Here is a 20,242-nt window from a genome sequence, read left to right on the forward strand (position 1 = left end):
AGTCAAGATGTTACTGGCCATCAAATCAAAAACATTAGTGTTCCGCCTCTATCATTTTTGGTGTGTATTTTAAATCTTTGGCCATATATAGTAACTGATACACCATTATTATTTTTTCATGCTTTGATGACCTTGGAATCTACTCTTAACTACAGTGTTCCCTGTGGAATGATAGGGAAAACTGCTCCATATACATAGGATGCTTGGAAATGACAATAATTAAGGTTTGCATTCTAACTACGATTTCTGCTTTTGGAGGGCACATCCACCAGTAGAATGAGGAAAGCAATTTTCACCAGTGCCTCTTCCATCTGCTTTGTTCCCAGGTTGTTCTCAGGATCCCACCAACACCCAATGGAATGATTTCAGGCAGTGTAGCAGGCTGCCACAGGAGAAGTTCAGTCAGAAAATTTTGTTTCCATAAGTGCTGCTACACTTGCGCAGCATAGGCTCATTCCGCACGTGCAGAATAATGCACTTTCAAACTGCTTTCAGTGCTGTTTGAAGCTGTGCGGAATAGCAAAATCCACTTGCAAACAGTTGTGAAAGTGGTTTGAAAACGCATTATTTTGCATGTGCGGAAGGGGCCATAAATTGCAAGCCAAGGTATACTATAAATTATACCTAGTCAGGATTAAAAACAACAAAGCCCAAACTTTTAATCAACTTTTTCCCATTTAAGTGAAAGAGAAATACAATGATCAGCCAGAAAACTATGAATGACCTTATAATGAAGGAACTACTTCCAGAGAATTAACTCATTGCCATTGCTATGCTCATTTTAACAAAATTAACATTTGTAGTTTTTAAAAAAATTGATTTTGAGATTGTAAAATGATCAGGCACCACATTACCAAATAGTTATGCTAACTGCACACTAACTTAGCTAGCAATCCATAACGCAATTACTTTAAAATAACTGTGAAAGAATCAATAAGGTAATATCTGTGTTTGCAAGCTGTGGACCTGTAGCAACAGCATGCAACGTATGCAAGAGATAACCAAAAACCAGGGAAGGAAAAAAACTATTCCAATAGTTCCATATAGGTTACCTGGGAAACAGTCAGAACTAGAACATACATGCATTTTACCATGTGCTCATCAATAAAGAGATACTTAGGACTAATTCCTTTCACTTTCGTGTGGGGCTAACCTAAAAGCAATAACTGGCTGGAAACACTGAAGAACACACCAAAACACATTAAAAGTAAGGAAGAACCAAATAACGCTACATCTTTGTTTCAGGAACTTACCACTCACTCCTGTTTATTTAACTTTTACTTAGTGACAAAAAATGTGCTAGAGAACAGAAGCTTTCATTATGTAACTCATCTGTAGGTTTCTGGCACCTTTATCACTTCAGAATGAAAAACTTTCCTGTGTTCAAAGCCCTTCACAACAAAGTGCAATCCTATGCAGAATTACTCCAGTCTAAGCCCATTCAAATGAGTAACTTTCCTTAGGAGTAACTTTCCTTAGGACTGCATTGTTAATTAGGAATTCAAGGGCCATTTCAGGCAATGAATTCTACATTGTTTTCTCTATTGGAAAAGAACTGTAATTACTGATGTCATGTTCATTTAGAAAGGCACATAGCTACTTCCTAGAATTCCCTGCCTCCTTGTACACGATGATTCAGTATTCATGCGCAGGAAGCATATCTGCTCTATAAATCGGGAGGACAGTAATCAAAGCAAAAACACTTCATATAGCTGCAGCCAGTTCAGATTGAAGATTAGCTGCCTATCAGCAGTGGCTGCTATCTACACGTGTGTTCCACAACTGAAGATTATAGAATGAGGTGCCCCCAGCCCTTGTTCTTGCATTTCTCATATCAAGAAATGTCTTAGCTTGCTTCCTACAGACCAACACAACAGGCCTTCCAACATGGAGTGTCAGAACTGCAAAAAGTCAGCATCAACTCAGTGGAAAGGAGCACAGAAACAAGGCTGACCATCTTAGCGTCTTTTAAATGTTGCCTCAGCTGTCTCCCCAGCACACTCGGATGCACTGTAGCCAGCCATATCTTTCTTCAACCCATCTTTACTTACAGCCTTGTGCTCTATATCGGACTGTGTCCTCCCACTATAGCTGATCCCTTATGAATGGTTCTGGCTGTACTTCTTGCCTTCTTTCCCTGTCACAAAACTGGCTACAGAGTACCGTAGTTCAAATGTGAGGGCTTCGCTATTCTGACTGGGAAAGACTGGTAGTTCTCCTTAGCTAGGAAAAAAAATATTGATGGGCACCAGGCCTGAATTTTGTGAAAAGCTTTGGTGGTAGTGGAAAGTGCTGTCGAGTCGCAGCAAATTTATGGCAAACCCTTAGGGTTTCCAGACATTAAATGTTCAGAGGTGGTTTGCCACTGCCTGCCTCCATGTAGCAACCATCATTTTCCTTGATAGTCTACTATCCATATACTAACCATAGCCAATCCTGCTTAACTTGTGAGATCTGACAAGATCAGGCTACCCTGGGCTGTCCGGGTCAGGGTGTGAAAAACTCTAGGAGTCATACATAGGAAACTTGTGGGGCAGTGAAATCAGGGGGGTGGGGTGAAGGTAATATAGGAGCAACATGGTGCAGCCTGGCTGCCTTCAAAGACCTTTGTGGTGCTGTGCCCAGCAAAAAGGAATATCCTCTGAGAGCAGTGAAGGGCCCTTTATGCAGATCAATAGGCTGCATCACCCTTTTTGATTGTGTAAGTCCACGACACCAAAAAGGGGTGTTTCCAGGCTGAAGGGCTCAGGAAGCAAACTAAAGTTGGCTCTGTGACCATGAACTCCAGGGTGTTGCGGGATCTTAAACAGTACCGCAGGGCCTGCAAGACAGAGATGTTGTCCCTATTCCATCTGCCGGCTTCCAACTCACATCTCATATTTATCATTTATGTTTCTTTATTAATTGTTGATGCCAACCCCTTTGGTTTTATTATGGTAATTTGGAAATTTGCTGTCACCGTCCCGTGGTTGTTGTTTTAACAACAGTGATTTATATTTTGTATTGTCGTGTTTTAAACTCTGTGAGCTGCCCTAAGCCCAACCCTGATTTGGAAGGACAGGATAAAAATTTAATAAAATAAATAAACACTCCCACCAATGCCAGCACAAGCCCCTAAACCAGAGGAGTCCTGACGCAAAGGCAGAATTGGCACCTGGCCATCACATAGCCGTGTAGCAACCTGCACTGGCATAAGTGCCCACTGCTGGTATAGATGCCGCTTCAGCTGTGTGGAGAGGCATTTAGGCCGGCACACTACATCCAGAGCCCTTATGCCCCCTCCACCAGGACTGGCGGTAAATGAAATTGGTAAGGCCTTTTCTTTATTACAACGACTGAGATAAGTCCCATATTTTTAGATGGTAACCTCACTGTAGGAGACCATGAGTGGTTTTCACCAACTGTCACATTTTCTCAGTTGTTGCCATGATAGGATGAAAAATGAACTGGCATATCCTTGGGCTCTTAGTAAAAACACAAAGAAACACCCCCCCCCGCCCCCGAATACCTCTGTATCTCAAAGAATGTCTTCCAAGTTACTGCACCATTGCAAAAATTAGATCTAAAGATTTACTGTAATGTACCTTGATGCCATTCATGCAACCACATCTTGAGAAGTCTATAAAGTTGGTCAATGTTGGGAGTCCCTGGCTACGTGTGATAGCAAAGGTAAACATCTTGCAATCTGAACTATTTAATTCTTATTCTTGGTTATATAGAAGTCTTTTCCACAAAAAGTACAGATAAATCAAATAAGGATTTATTAATTTATGGATAATTGTATTCAAAAGCCACCTACACAACAAACCGTGGTTAAAATCCTGAACTCTTTATTGCATCTAAACTGAAGTCATGTGTGGCTGCAGATTAGCTTTAGTAAGTGATAGGAAAATCCAACCTCAGATTGCCCAGGATCTTGACTAGTTAAATGCTGAGGTCAATACAAAGGGGTGATTCACTTCAAATTTTGGGAACACAATTACTGAAACATGTTTATTGCTTGAATTGTCTTTTGACACGTGCATAGGTAATACTACTAGACAGTAAGGGAGTGGTTCTAGCCATGTGAAAGCATGATTATGGGTTATGTTGTCATTCCTCTTCCCCTGAGATAAAACAAGTTACACTGCCAACAGATATATTCTTCTGCTGATTTTTTCCTCAGTTAATTTCATTTTCAGAACTGGTTGTGACGTTGGGTTCGACTCAACCAGTTTTTCCCCAACCCAACATGTTCTGAAAGGTTTTTCATTTATTTCTTCATGTCTGAAGAAGAATACAAATTGACACAAAGCTTCTTCTGCAACCAGAAAAACACAACTAATCATGGACGCTGCCACTGCAGTCTTCCATCTGACCCCATTTCAGATGTTACATTATTTGAGCGGCTAGACTACTAGGATACCCAGTTATTATGAGGTTTAACTGATTGCAGCAATGCCCACAATAGCTCTGAAAATCTAACAATGCTACCCTAAGTGTTCCACCCTTCTACGTTCATTGACTTTAACCGAAAAGTGTAAATCTGCTTAGGATGGCAATGTAAAATAAGGTCATTGTGGCAATGGACCTCTGATCTTACTACAATTTCATTCCACATGAACCACATATTAATACATCAAAACACCAGTGGTTGACCAAAGAACCAGAAGAGATATTTGTACAACAAGCTATGCAGTTATTACATAAACTGTGTCACATGACTTAGTTATTTGCCATGTTAAAAGCACTTTTCCATCTTCCCTTTATATCCATGTTCAGAACAAGCTATTCTGCACAAAAGGAGTCTAGATTTTGCAGCAACAAAACCATTCAGATTATTCTTGAAGAACAAATTACACAAATGGATTATTTCCATAATTTATTCAGTTTCTGCCATTTTGGTTCCGGATAATTTATGGTGTTGTTGACAAGAGCTGAGGTGGCAGAGGGCAAAGGGGAAGAGGAATGGGGAAAGGGTATGGAACAAAGTTTTGTCTTGGGAGGGTAAGAGATTCTTCACAACCTCTGTTGTGCGCCATTGCCTGATCTCAGGCAATGTCTTTGGGTAGTGGCCTCACACAGAACACACACACTCCTTTTTCTTGCTTCTGTCAATTCTTTCTGAGGGTAACCATCATTTTGATACTTTATAGGAGTATCAGACTCCTTTATAGAAATTTTAGCAGGGAGATCTGTGTGAAATTGCAGTTTGACTCTGGCTCAGAAATGGAAAATGTCATGCAAGATATACTTGCAAGGACAGAGATGGTAATCACAAGCACTTAGGAGACTCTTAGTAAATCTGACTGCATCTGCTTTCTCCCTCAGGGTCCTTCCTCCTCCATTCCCAATACATCTGCAGTGGAAAGATGTGTTGTAGAACACACTTCAAGCAGACAGAAAATCTATCAAAAGTAGAACCGACAGCAGCTTGGCTTGGATCCAGCCACAGACAAGTGGAAATGTAAACAGATTCAGTGAAGTTCTGCTTGCATTAGCTCTTACACAACACCTAGCGCTTTCTTCCTTGTATCTTAAAGTGCCCAGAAATTGCTTGCACAATGTCTTTCTGAAACAGAAAAACACTTCAGAATATGCCACGTTTAACTTAGCGCAGGGGGCTAGAGTGAGCCCCCCCTCCCCCCCACACACACTTTCACTTACACATACAAAAATCTTCCAGGAGATCTAAGTCCCATGTTCAAGAAGCTGATACAACACATGAGAAAGACCAATGCTAAGTACTCTCTTGAACACATGAAGCTGCCTTATGCTGGTTCCTCAAGGTCAGAACTGCCTACTCAGACTAGCAGCTGCTCCTCAGGGTCTCAGGTCAAAATCTTTCACATCACCTACTTCTTGATTCTTTCAGCTGAAGATGCCAGGGAGTGAACTTGGGTTCTTCTGGACAACGTTCTTAGAATGTTCAAAGCCTTTTGATGCCTTCCTGAATTGCTAATATGTTCCAGAAGTATTAAAAAACTAAACTATTTGCTACCGGTAATATCCCAACCTAAAGGTTGTGTGCCAGCTTGCTTAATCAAGCAACAAAGTGAACTGGTAACACAGAATGTCCTTTGCTGTGGAAATTTAATGATTTTTTTAACTCTATAAAATGGCATACCTGTTGGAATAAACGCTGCGTGTTGCTGCAATTGTGCACTAGCAAGAGCCTGTTGGTAGTGCAAGAAACTGGGATTAAAAACAGCACTGGCACCATTGCTTTTCTCAAAAGCTTGCCTCTTTGGTAAAGGGTGAAGGACGCCGGGAGGAAAGGCCTGCAAACGGGAGGGGGTAAAACACAGTGAGGTAAATGGAGGCTATAAGAAATGATCTAACTTAAAAAAAAACACACGGTAACTGTTTTAAAAATCTGTTGAAGATGCCTTGCCATGCACATTAGTTCAAAACAGCAGCAATGTCAAATAGATAGCATTTTTTGGTTACTGATACTAAAAAGCGTGGTACAATTAAACTAAAATTATAGCACCATCATAATTGGGGGAGGGACGCTTCTCAAGACAAAAGAAAGTTTAAAGAAAACAAAAGTTCTGTCTTAAAACAGGACTTCAAACTGCAGAAGAAAAACAGCACTTGTATTGCATTACGTTTTTTTTGTAAAGAGTTTAATATTTCTGTGTTGTTAGCTATGTTAATTAGTATAGCATGAGCATCTTCAATTACAAAGGCAGTTTTTTCCCCCGCATTTCAACTTATATATATTAAAAATGAAACCGTGTTAAAGGAAGAAGTTAAGCTGCTTTGCAACAACTACATATGAAAATGAGATGGCTAAATACTGATTATTTAAAAAAATAAAATTACTAATACAAGAGAATTCAGTTAACATTAAAATTATTTGCATTTTGGAAAAGCTACATGCAAAGCAAAAGGTGAAAGGTCAAAGTACCAGATCTACAGTTGCTTCGAGAGGTCGCTTCATTGCTTTGGCAGTCGACTGAGTCTTTTAATAACAGGCAGCGAGCACATGATGGCAGTGGGCCAATGGGATTCAAGCGAATTAACATACAGGTAAACAGCAAGCAGAGGTGCATCATGGGAACGGCATTGCATTGTGGATAGGTGAGAAGGAAAAAAATATACTGAATGCAATATACAACATACAAAACACTAGGCATGCACAACAACAAAAATGTTTTTTTCTAAAGAGATGAATATTACACCTTGAATTAGTACTGAAGCAAAAATGCATCTACTATACCTTAGTTAAAAGCATATAAGAGAGTAAAATATAGATGTTTGAAATTTAGGAAAGTTGATTAAAAACAGCAGCTTGCAGACACCAATAAGCATTTATAAGCACCAATAAAGCTTTACCGCTACATAGGAAAGCATAGTTATTTCAGGGTTTTCCTAAAAGAATTTCTGATAAATTAGCTATGCCATATTAAAATGTTTAAATTAACTTCCAAACACCAACATTCAAAATTCAAAGAACTAAAAAGGTATTTTCTTATTTAATAGAATGAGCAAATATAAAAACTAAAGAGGGCAAAAATTACTGGGAACAAATATATTAACAAAAAGTACATGCGAATTAGCTTTAATATTAACATCCGTTTTAGTACACTGATATAGTGCGATTACTAACTTATCTAGTTTTTTACTATGCTACGGAACAACAGTTTAGGTTTCTTTCAGAAGACTTACCACATTATGTTGAGGAGGACTGCACATTATATTACATTAAGTATTTGTATATTTTGTTGGGGGTCATTCGTCACAGTATCTATCCCAAGTTCTCAGTAAAAGACATTAACTGAAAACACGGCTCCTTGCAAATGCAAAAATGTTCTTGTTGTTCAAAACTAAAAGTCAGGGTTCTAACAATGCACTGTAAATTACTTCAAACTTCTCAATGTACGATGTCAAAAGACACTTCTTTAACTGCAGTACTGTCTGCTCTGATAGACAGAGCCTCCAAGGTGTCAGGCAGAGGTCTCTTCTCAGCCCAGCTTTCAGCTATCTATATATAAAACTGCCTTATACAGAGTCTGGCTCTCAGGCCCCTTCCGCACATCCAGAATAATGCACTTTCAATCTACTTTCACAATTGTTTGCAAGTGGATTTTGCTATTCCGCACAGTAAAATCCATCTGCAAAGTGCATTGAAAGTAGATTGAAAGTCCATTATTTTGCGTGTGCGGAAGGGGCCAGAATCCATCCAGGTAGCCCACTCATGTCTGCCCTGATCAGATGCAGCCCTCCAGTGCTCCAAGCAGAGGCCTCTATAGCCCTAATACCTACAAACCTTTTACTGAACATGTTGGGGATTTATTTGCAGTCCTTCAGCATACAATGAATCTATAGGGCCTATCCCACACAACAAGGAACAAGAAAAGAGGTCGGCCTGGCTGCATTCTCTGAGAGAAAATGTTTGTCTTGTGAAGTTTTTCTTAGCATTAAAATTATACTTGGTCAGAAAATGTGGAATAGTTTAATAAATCCAATAAGCTCTTTTTACACAGTCAGAACAACAGGTTCACCTTCAGATGATATTAATATTGAGGACTGCAAGATGTAGTTTCTGATCCTTGCAGCACAACTAGAACAGAGTTCCCTAAAGTATTGGGCCCACTTGAGGTTTGAACCTTAAAATAAACAAAGAGATAGACTTTCTGGAAGGATCATGGTGAACAATTTGATGCCAATTGATAAGAATTCCCTTCCCAGGACAATGTACACAGTACCACTACAAAATCCACAAATCATTTTTGCCTTTTTTCTTTATAAAGTTTCATGTTCAAAATCCTATAGAATCTCTAAACTCTACCAAGTTCCAAAAAGCAGTTTAGAATTAGTACTAGAAAAGTTTAAGGAAATGGTTGTACAAGAAAGAAATACCACTGAGTGAGTGAGATGCAGTGCTGCATGGGTTTGCCATGTAACATTTCATATTTCCATTACCAAATCCCATAGTGTCCCTTGTTTTGTTTAGGCAAATCTGGATTGAAATTTCAATACAGCAACATGAAAGTTCTTTTAGTTTGCATTTTACTTCCATGGTTGTACAGCTTCCTTGTGGAGCTTGCTATGGATCACTCTTAGACCATTACCTCATACACTTCTTCCTATATCATCTACAGTGCAAGCCTCAGTAATTCACCAGGTGTAGAAGATGCCACTTTTATTAGGATTGCACTCTTAGCATTTCCGGTGTTTACATATGCAATAATCAGACTTAATTTCTCTGCATGAGCTATCAGCAGCTGTTTACTCTACAGACACCTTCGTGTGGTGCAGCTGCTTTTCTGCTTAGAGCACACTGCAGTCAGCTCAGAGAGAGGCTAACCAAGGAGAATGGACAGTCTTGTTGGGTGATGAAGAAGCAGATCTAATGGACTTTGTCCCTTTCAAGCCTTACATCAAAAAAACAGGGAAGGTCAATGATGTACTCAGACTCTCAAAAGCAGGTGCCCTGAAAATCTTGTGGGTCTCTAGGGCTCCAATCGAGCTTTAACGATGTCAAAGAGCATATCCACCCCCCCTCAGAATCTCAGAGAAAGAAATCTAATATCAATTTCAATATGATATTCAGCTTTGTTTACTAATGCAGATTATCTATCTAAATGCGCAGGTTTACAGTATTAATGCATCACAAAGTATTTTGCAGTGCAAAGTTACACTCTAAAATCAGTATGTTTAAAAGGCTATAATTCTGTTTAGGATTACACTGTTAAATTTGGTAATCAGAAGATAATTAGCCTAAGAAAATAGCTTACTTTCAAGTGGTGAATTTTAACTACCTGAGTTCATTTAATTGGAGAACACTAGGGTGACTTACAGTGCAATTCTAAGGGGAAGGGAGTTGTGCCACAGCCGGCGACAGCACAGCCTTACCACCTTCAAAGTGGTTTGCTGTGCCACAGCCAGCAAACTGACAGGAACGCTTCCCCAACCCCTGTGGAACGATGCAGCTCTATGGGCTGCACCTACCTTATTGCCAGTGTTAAATCTATGCCAGCAAGAGCAGGGCATTCTTAGGCCAAAAGGGCTCAGGAAGACCACCAAAGTCCCATTCCTGGGAAGGTCACCCTTAGGCACTTGTGAGGGCTCCTGCACCCAAGTATTGGCTACCATGTGGCTCCCCAACACTGCATTTGCATTAAAGCAAATGTCCCTTATGCTGGTGCAAGTGGCACTTACGCCAGTGCTGGGGTCACATCGCCTCCTGAGGATTTCTGCCCCTCCCTCAGAATTGCACTGTTAATCTCTTCCTTTCTTCATCTACTTGCTGAAAGTGTGTTAGGATACCACGTTCTGAGATGCAAGGTCTCAACAAAGATTGCAAAGTATCTTATGTATACACAGCAGCCAAATCACACTATTCTACTGCAATAAGAAACCTAAGCCGCCTGCAAGATGTCCCCTGCCTGACTGCACAGAATGGAGAGCTCAGGAAGTGTCTTATTTTTCCTGCCTGACCATTAAGCTCTCTAGTCAATTTCACTTCTGCTTGTGCCCAATATTTTGTGTGCCACTGAAGGGTTTCTTCCTGCCTCCATTTGTGAAGACTGCTCCAGGATGCTTGCACTGCAGGCTCCAACCCTGGCCACCTTTTCAGTTTGAAAAGTAAATAGTTGTACTGAGCTCTTCCTGTCAATTCTGGCAATATATAATTTTCTTAATTTTTTATTTTGGAGGAGCTATACTCAAAGATATGCAGACAAGGATGTGAGAATCTTAGAGGACTCCCACTGAAAAACATTAGGACTGAAGAGGGCAGTCGTCTCTTTTTAAGACATTCCCCAGATGTCTTATTTGTGCTGTGCGGAATGGACCCACACTGCTCTTTCCTAGGGATGTAAATGAAATATACTATGCAGATCTCTTCCATTTAAAATGCTCTGATTAGTTTATGTGAAATTTGAGATCTTGTTCCTAACGTTTTGCCTGCATCTGTGGCTGGCATCTTCAGAAGTGTATCACAGTGGGAAGTCTGTTACACACTGTGTCCAGTGAGAAGGGAATGTTTAGTGGGGTATATATTGTCCATGTCCCAGGGTGGGGAACCAATCAGTAAGGGTTTGGGTGGAACTTGCTATGCAAAGATGGAACATGGACACCCTGGAACATGGACAATATATACCCCACTAAACATTCCTTTCTTACTGGACACAGTGTGTAACAGACTTCCCTCTGTGATACACCTCTGAAGATGCCAGCCACAGATGCAGGCGAAACATTAGGAACAAGATCCACCAGATCACGGCCACACAGACCGGACAACCCACCACAATCAGTTGAATCTGGCTGTGAAAGCCTTCGACAATACACAATGTAGTGTTATGCTTGAAAAATGACTGGAAATTTCAACCTGTTCAATATGTACCCCCTCGTCTGTTGATGAGATTCTAGCCAATTTTATTGTACAACAGCCAATATTACACCTTCATCTGCTTTCAGTTTGTTTCCAGGCCCAAACTTCTAAAAACCCTCAAATGGCTTGGGATCAGATTAACTACTTCTCTAGCATGAACCTATTGAGATAATCTGGAGAGGCGTTGCTCTATGCTCCTCTGAAGTTGGCAGGAGGCTTCAAAAATTGGGATTTCTCCTTGGCTGTCCATTACCATAGAACTCTTTCCCCTGTAGGTCTTGTTTTGTAAATATTTGTTGGTTTTTCAGGAAGCAGTTAAAAAAGTCTGTGCTGTTTAAGTGGGGTTTTAATTTAATATATTGCTGATGTGTTGTATTCTTTTGTTTCTGTTGGTAAATTTATACTAGGGTACCGCTGTCAAATTTGAAACTCCTCTTGTTTGGAATTTTATGATTTAATAACTCTTTTAAATGTATTGGAATCCTTTGAGACAAAAAAGTAGAATTTCTAAAAACTTTAAATAGACAAAAGCATATAGAATAAGGATATCACATTCAATACTTCACGGAAACATGTCCTTAACACTGTTAAGCTTAAAGAAAAAAATAGGTTGTAGGATTAGAACATGAATTGCCAATAAGGAAAAGTCACAAAATACAGAGCAAATATACTCTGGGGGCAATCTTCCTATCAGCTTCTCTCACCCCTATTCCTACCCTGTTTTTAATATGAAGAGTCCAGGTTAACAGTGTGGAGCTTCTGATGAGGAAAGGTGAAAATAACTCTGATGTTTTGCATTCAAGAACCTGAATATGGAGAAGTGTGAAGACAAGTCAACACATATTTCTGAACTGCAGTTTTTCTATGTTGCAGCATGCTGGACATATTAAGATAATCTTCTTTCTCCAAAGCAAGTTCAGACTTTGACCATGATTTTTTTCCTTTGCTAGGCATAAGTGGGTCTTCATTAAATATAAGCCTTCATTTACAGTGCTGTGTTTCTTCTGAAAGGCATCATAGTGAAACTGGATGCATTATCTACACCAGTGATGGCGAACCTTTTTTAGACCGAGTGCCCAAATTGCAACCCAAACCCCACTTATTTTTTGCAAAGTGCCAACCCGGCAATTTAACCTGAATGCTGAGGTTTTAGTTTAGAAAAAATTGGTTGGCTCCCTCTTCCTCCGCCCCACCGGCTTGAGCAGGGGCCAGCCTGCTCTAGCCTCGAGCAAGTCCCGTGCACACTGTTCTGTGCCTCTCTAGCATCTCTGCCTCCTCTGCGCCCCCCCCCCTTGGGCAGCAGCCACCCAGAGCACAGGCACCAGGCCCGCCAGCCGAGTCCTCCCTGCTCACCGCGGTGTGCGCATGTCATGCTCAGTGGCCATGGCCAGCCTAGATGTGTGTGTGGGGGGGTGGGGATTTTCCGCCTCCCCACATGACGAACTCTGTGTGCGCGTGCCCACAGAGAGGGCTCCAAGTGCCACCTCTGGCACCCGTGCCATAGGTTCGCCATCACTGATCTATACAATGGCCACCACTCACATTTTTTAATTACTTGGCCAGTGCCAGGAATGAGGACAATGCTTCTTTGATCTGTATGCTGAGCAAGCTCTTCATGAGATGAAAATTCTGCTTGCTTTTTATTTATCTAACCATATAAATACCAGTTGGCCACCATCAGACAGCACAAACATTGCTAGAAAAAAGTAGCATATTCCAAAATTTTGTTGGGGTGGGAGTTTTATTGGGGCCATTTTCCCCTTCCAGTTCACAGAGCTACAAGTAGTGTGGTTGGGGGGCTCCTTGTTCAGAGCTCATAGACTTGTACCCCTTGGTTCCTTTGCTTCATACTTGGAAGTGGGGGTCTTTAGTGGACAGGAAACACTGACCTACCTCCAAGGGTTATACACATCAGCCTGTATTTAGAACCAAAGGAAATTAATTTTTTTAAAATAGTATTGTGATATTTCTGATAACCTCAACAATGTCTTTGCAGAAAATAATTTCAAAAAACTCTTTATGCAAGACAGTGCTTTTCACTTTGCTTTTAAAATCTGGGAGAGTTTCAAATGATGGTTTTGCAATGCAGTGCAAAAAGTAACTTTTAAAGAAAGAGTGGCTCTAAGAAATGTGTAAAGATGCCACATCAATTCATTAAGCTATTCCACAACCTTATGACGTAACAAAACACTATCCTACCTTAGGCTGGAGGAACTTCCTCCAACCTGAATGACTCTTCCACTGGAAGAAATGGCTCTTCCATCAGAAGTAGAGCCACAAGTTGCCAGAAGGTTTCGTGTCTTGCTCAGTGGAGTGTTAAGACACAGGCCTGCAAAATATTCCCTTTTCAGGAAAAAGATGACAGGAGAAGTGTGCATTAATCCACCACATCTCCCTGGATCTTTACCATTGCCTGGGTCCTAGTGCCTGCCTGCCTGCCTGCCTGCCTCTCCTCTCTTCTGATTCTCTGGCAGCATTTAAAATTCTTATTAAAGATCCGCTTCCATCGAAACCAGTATTATTAGAATCGGACTCCTTGACGTACATCGCACCATCAACTTTATCTTGAAAAAGGTATAGCCTGGTTTCATCAGATCTCAGAAGCTAAGCACAGTCAGCCCTGGTTAGTATTTGGAAGGGAGACCAAAAAGAAACTCCAGTGTTGATATGCAGAGGCAAGCAGCGACAAACCGCCTCTGAATGCCTCTTGCCTTGTAACCCTATTGGCTCACTGTGACTTGACAGAACTTTCCATTACCACCATCTGGGCATAGTCATTCTCTATTTTATATTACGAAATGTCATTTCACAAGATTATTCTGATAGGACAGAGACAAAGCATATCCTCTGAATGTTGTCATTTTTATAATCTTGGGAACATTTCAAAATACAACCCACTGGTCACCATGTACAGATTCATTTTTTTCCTCCAGAGAACTCAACCTATGTAAAATAATTCCCTATGTAAAATAATTCCCAGGGAATTATTCCAACTTCCAGGAACAATGTAATTTTAACCACGTTACTATTACACCAGTAGTGTGAGCTGGATCATGTTAAATAAATTGGACCATATGGATCATGTTAAATAAATTGTGAGAGGCTAACAGAATTCAAGATTCTAGTATAGTCCCTATGTTTATGTAGCACACATGGACAGAGACAGTCACTTAGTTTATCTAACTTTCAATTCATTTTGCCAGGAAAAGTGAATCAATATTTGACAGTCCTTTGCAGTCAAATTATTGTCATGGCTGGGATTCAAACTGCCACAATCAGAACAGAGTTTGAAAGGATCTTTGCCAATCTTCCTTCCCATTGTGGCTCTGCCTTGCCTGACACGAAAAGGTCAATACTATAGACCAGGGGTGGCCAACCTATAGCACTCCAGATGTTCATGGACTACAATTCCCATCAGCCAATTGGCCATGCTGGCAGGGGCTGATGGGAATTGCAGTCCATGAACATCTGGAGTGCCATAGGTTGGCCACCCCTGCAGTATCCCCAAAGAACATGTGATATGGTGTCTGGGCAGGAAGAATCAGCTGAAATCCTGCCCTGTCCCCACCATTATTTTTGCTTCAGTTTGAGAGAGGGCAGGGAGTATAGATTGCTCCTCACCCTCTGACTTTTCAGATGAGAGATAATGGCTACATTAGATCAGCAAAGACCCCTTCCCAAAACTCCGTTACATTCACAGGAGTCTGGATCCATGCCCAGAAATGACTATTCAAGTGTTGCCTACGTAAGTTAGCTGACCTGTTCATTCAAATTTCTGAACACTGAAACATGACCCAGAGCCATTTGTTAAAAAAAAATGAAAAAGGCCAATTTGTTAGGACAAGAGTACAAAGTGGCAGAATTTTAGCCTCTCTGTGCGCTCCCAGATGGTATTTATTACGCTGAAATAACTGGGGGGGGGGGGGGGGGTTGGGTTGCTGGGGTTTTTTGGCTTCATCATAACAGAAAATTATATCTTGGGGAATGGAGTTAAGCTAAAGAATACTCTTAAGCAACACTGACTTTACAAAAGCCATAATTACGCAGCCTTGAACTTACCATCACTGTAGCAGCGGCAGCGGCAGCCTGGGCTGCCACCGCAGCCTGGTTGGCTTGGTGCTGAGCAGCTTTGATTTTGGCCTGCAAGTGAGCAGGAGGGTGAAAATATTTGCATTTCTCCCTCATGCAGCGCCCCTTTATGTAATCCATACAAACAGTTACGGTGTTGTCGTTTGTATCAATCATTGTGCTGTCTGCGGGATGTGCAAAGCGGCAGTCAGTTTCACCCCGTGCACAGTTTCCTCGCTGGAACTCCCTGCATACCTGGTGCGTAAAACAATATTTATTATGCATACTCGATCAGCAGGGGAGGGGTGAGGCAATTACAGACACAACAAAACAGGAATTAAAAAATAACAGGTTTTTTACTGTCATCTGCACGAGTGACCTTTAGAAGGTTTACTTTTATCCCCAATTTGTGGCAGGGGACTCAATTTTGAGCTCAGATCCCACCCACAATTTCTGCCGGAGGAATAATTTCCATCTATGGGAATCAGACTTTCCCACCTTCTCCTCCCACTGCAGCCTGAAATCCCACCCACTTGTCTAGATATGCTGCTCCTGGAGCATAGTTGGAAGTGGGAAGGAAATTTGCCACGGAAGAGAGAATCTGGTAAAAATCAGCCCCCTTGCTCGGGTGGCAAATTTATGTAGGATCCAACCTTTAATTCTGTATCTTATATAGTATGCTTCTCCTTCTTTCTTTCCAATTTTTTCCTTTCCTTGCTTGTAAACCTTCCTCTTTGAGTGACGGTAATTGTACTATTGGTTTCACTTTCACCCACCCACAACCCACCAGATGAAGACTCAGGGCCTAGTTTTTTCTTCTCACTGTTTGCATCCTTGGTATATTTTAGGAGAACTGGATGTTTTCATAGTTACTAACGAATTTCAAGACTATTTAAAGTTGTCCAAATATGGCTGATTCTGACCTGGATAGCCTAGGCTAGCCTGGTCTCAGCAGATCTTGAAAGCTAAACAGGATCAGCCCTGGTCAGTATTTGGATGGGAGGCCATCAAGGCAGACCAGGGTTAATATGCAAAGGCAGGCAATGGCAAACCACCTTTAAATGTCTCTTGCCTTGAAAACCCCATGGGGTCACCTTAAATTGGCAGTGACTTGATGGCAAAAGGTAGACTCAAAACGCATATGCAACTCTGGAACATCAATGATACCTTTCTCCACTGCTGCTTTTCCTTTTCTGCTGGCAAAGAGTGTTAGAAACGGGTACAGGGCAATGCAAACAATGAACTCTCTTTTCTTCACCATCTACCTAGAAACAAGCAGTACTGACTGCCATCCAGAAGAGAAAAAATAATGGCCTCTTCAACCCTGCTCCCATTGGCTTACCTTAGCATTTTCACAGAACTTTTCCTCCTATATCACATGTACACCTAAATGTTCTTTACCAAAATTCATGAAGTTGGGTGGAAGTACAAGACCTTTCCAAGTACATTGTTTACGTTCTCCTCCCACTCTGAGAAACCATTTTACAAACTTGCAGGCAGACTTCATAAAGAACCAAAGTGTAAAAAGTTTCCCTTGTGTTTACTTTCTGCTTTTATTAGGTACTTTTGCCATAAAGGACCCAGCACCATTAATGCAACCCAAAAATCGTATAATATAAAAATACAGCATAGCCAATGATACAATTATTTCCTGCCAGTACAGCATAGGTAGTGTATTTACAATTTCTATGCTGAGCAAAAACAGCGTTTAGGTACTTGTTTCTATGCGCTAAAATTATACATTTTCTTTCCTCTTCTTTTTAATACTTAGTTTTAAGGAACTGCATGCATCAGAGCGTGACACCTGTCATACCTCCAATTTGTCTGTCCTGAGGAGTTTCTGTGTCGTAGTGGACCCAGGAACTGTGACAGGGGGACTTCCAGGAACAATGACAGGTGGCGTGGGAACAATTTCAGTAGGAACTAATCCAACCCCGGGAGTGACTGGTGTTAAATATGGCGCAAAGCTTAATGCTGTGTTGGATCCTATTGTTGGCCCTACAGGAAAGGAGGGCTAAGAAACAGAAGAGAAAGAAATAGGGGAAAATGTGTGAATCATACATGAAAGCAGAGTTCTCTATTGTTCATTTAATTGTTCTAATTTTTGCACACTCTGTGTAGTTATGAGACAGTGTATCCAATGAAATAAAATGATAACAAATCAAGTTTGTTGTTCTAAACTGGCTGCATTTTGAATCTGGATACTAATTTCAGAACAGAATTTCTGTTGTTTTAATGCATCTTCAGTACATGGTCACCCTGACAAGCAATGCCTATTGTACACTCACATTAACACTGCTGCAACAAATCACACTATACAGGAGGATCATGTTGCACAAACACTGTTCAGACAGAAGCAGGCATACACACTGCAGCAAAGGCAGTTCAGAATGCTTCCCACCATTCAGGCAAATTATTGTTCTTTAGTAGGAAAAAACAGACAGACAAGCTGGGTCAAAACAGCATGGGATAGCTGCAAAGTTTATGACATCCTGGGTATTTGTGGTAGAAAAATGATTTAATAATGTGACAGAAAGAAGTAGGCAGCTGTGATTTCCAGAAGATAGCTCCAAAGGTTGCTGAAAGAAGGTGTTACACAGCGCGTATAATGTTAGGGCTCACAATGCAGAACTGGTGGGTGTTTACAAACAGATATAATTTCATTGGTAAAATCCCTTCAATATACAGTTTGAAAATCATTACTAGCATGTCTAACATTAGAATATTTCACATTCTGCTGAGGTGGCAGCCTCTGTTATGAAGTCCGACCATTCTTAAGTAGAGATTAAAATATAAACTTTGACCTCACTTTTATTATATAAACAGTTCAGCCTGCAGACTCTTAGAACCAACAGGGAAGGGAAGGGGTGCAGATATAAACACAGAAAAAAATATATAGTAAACATGGAAGAAGATGACACAGCCAAGTAGTGAGTTGTTTATACAGCTTATATGAATTTATATAGTTACAATCTAATCCTCAGAAGAGTTATACCCTCTAAGTCCACTGAAGAAAATTACCTTCCAAGAATGGAACTTTACTTGGGATGGGACTGTAAATGACACATAGTTGGCATGATCTTTCATGAAATCAATCTTTTTAATCTGCCTTCAGTGTAGAGAATTGCTATGCAATCCTAAACAGAATTGCTATGCAATCCTAACACCCTTCTAATCCCATTAACTTCAACAGACCTAGAAGGGAACAATTCGGTGTAGGGCAGAATTATTAATAAGAATTACAGCTCAGTATTCATGATAGTACACTAGCATGCTTTCAATTAGGCTAGACAAGGGTAGGTGTAAATTGCATATTAAGAAATGCATAGGTGTTATCCAGACCGCACTGCAGATGCCCCAAATGACAGGAGCTTTTCTAAAGGGGGGAGGGGGACTAACGATGATGCATTTTTCTATGAGTCTCTGACATCATTTTTTTTCCTACTGAAAAAAATCACTTTTTCTGCTAGTCCTTCTGTTTTACAGTTATATCTGAAAATATGATAATGAAACTTTAAAGGATTACCGATAAGGATGCCAATACGAAATGCAAGTTCATTATATCTTTATCAGTTGTGACTTCCACATATCAAATGTTTTATAATCTAATTTAATATTTCCAAATTTTAGAACAAAATGAGAAAAACAAAGCCACCAATATTCATCACTCCTACTAAAAAATTAATGTAAATTAGCACAATCATATTAATTAAATTATACAGGTTGCAAATGTATTTTGCAGATTAGCTGCAGTTCTGTGAGTAAGATAATGTGTTTTTAGCAACAGCCTTAATCATGAATAAATTGCCTGGTCCTGAAAGTATTACAATGGCCCCAAACGGTTGCAATAGTTCATATGTACAGAAAATGATGAGTTGTTTCTTTAAAAAAATATACAGTCTGCAAAATTTTCCTCAGCACATTTCATACAAGCAGTCCAAAAGTAATGCATAAGTGAAACTGAAAATACTGAATGCCCACAAAGCATTTGACAGGTTAGTAGGGACTGGCTTATGAAGGCAGCACAAACTGGCCATCCTTTCTTTATAGGTACTTACCACCGGCTGAAGTGGTGTTCCTGGGAACATAAATTGCATCTGCTGCGCTAGCATCGCTGCTGCAGTTTTCTGTTGTATCAAGTTGTTCCTACCATTAATTTCTAGCTGAGTTTTCAAGTGTGTTGGTGGATGAAGATATTTGCAGTTCTCTCTCGTGCATCGGCCCTGAAAAATGGTACATTATTAACTATTTTGGCATTTTGAAAAAGCATCTGCAGTGGTTTGGTGTTTCAGGGAAATTAAATAATTGTCTGGACAGCAATGACTTTTGTAGCTTTCATTCGAGATGCCACATCTCCTTTTAATCACACTACGCAGAAGCTGGTTCAAATGAAATCAGTAAGACTTATTTCAGAATACTGTGATCATCAGCTGTGTAACTAAGTACGGTAATACTTCTGACATCAGGTGGAGTCTCATCTGTGCACAGTATGGTAGGGAGGGAGAGATGGAAAGTTACAACAGAACAGCTTGGATCCAGACAGCTTCTTCACTCAATATCACACAGTTTCCTCTTTAGTACCATCCCTATCTCACCTGGCTTTTGTTCATGTTATAGTGAAAAATGCCATCAAGTCATAGCTTATGGTGACCCTTTCAACGCAAGAGACATTCAGAGGTGGTTTGCCATTTCCTGCCTCTGCATAGCAACCCTGGACTTTCTTGATCGTTTCCCATTCAAGTAGTAACCCTGTTTAGTTTCTGAGATCTAACAGAATCAGGCCAGTCTGCCCCATCCAGGTCAAGACTTTGTCCATGTAGATCCCATAATTCCATGCAGAGCCTCTTTGGG

At 40.5% G+C, this 20,242-nt stretch overlaps 1 protein-coding gene across 10 annotated transcripts in view; it reads right to left on the bottom strand.

Annotated features, from left to right (window-relative positions):
* The window catches only part of MBNL2 (muscleblind like splicing regulator 2), a 107,882-nt gene that overhangs the window by 22,715 nt on the left and 64,925 nt on the right, over window positions 1-20,242 (bottom strand). For 5 of the 10 annotated variants that reach the window (XM_048492735.1, XM_048492731.1, XM_048492733.1 and 2 more), the window contains exons 3-7: window positions 19,450-19,614; window positions 17,205-17,405; window positions 15,383-15,646; window positions 6,893-6,946; window positions 6,107-6,260 (exon numbers count right to left, since the gene is read on the bottom strand). In XM_048492735.1, coding sequence (XP_048348692.1) covers window positions 6,107-6,260; window positions 6,893-6,946; window positions 15,383-15,646; window positions 17,205-17,405; window positions 19,450-19,614 — 838 coding nt within the window. The remainder of the gene's footprint in view (window positions 1-6,106; window positions 6,261-6,892; window positions 6,947-15,382; window positions 15,647-17,204; window positions 17,406-19,449; window positions 19,615-20,242) is intronic. The other 5 variants (XM_048492737.1, XM_048492738.1, XM_048492736.1 and 2 more) reach the window with 2 other exon arrangements.

This window comes from Sphaerodactylus townsendi, linkage group LG04 (assembly GCF_021028975.2).
Source record: "Sphaerodactylus townsendi isolate TG3544 linkage group LG04, MPM_Stown_v2.3, whole genome shotgun sequence".
NCBI lineage: Eukaryota > Metazoa > Chordata > Lepidosauria > Squamata > Sphaerodactylidae > Sphaerodactylus > Sphaerodactylus townsendi.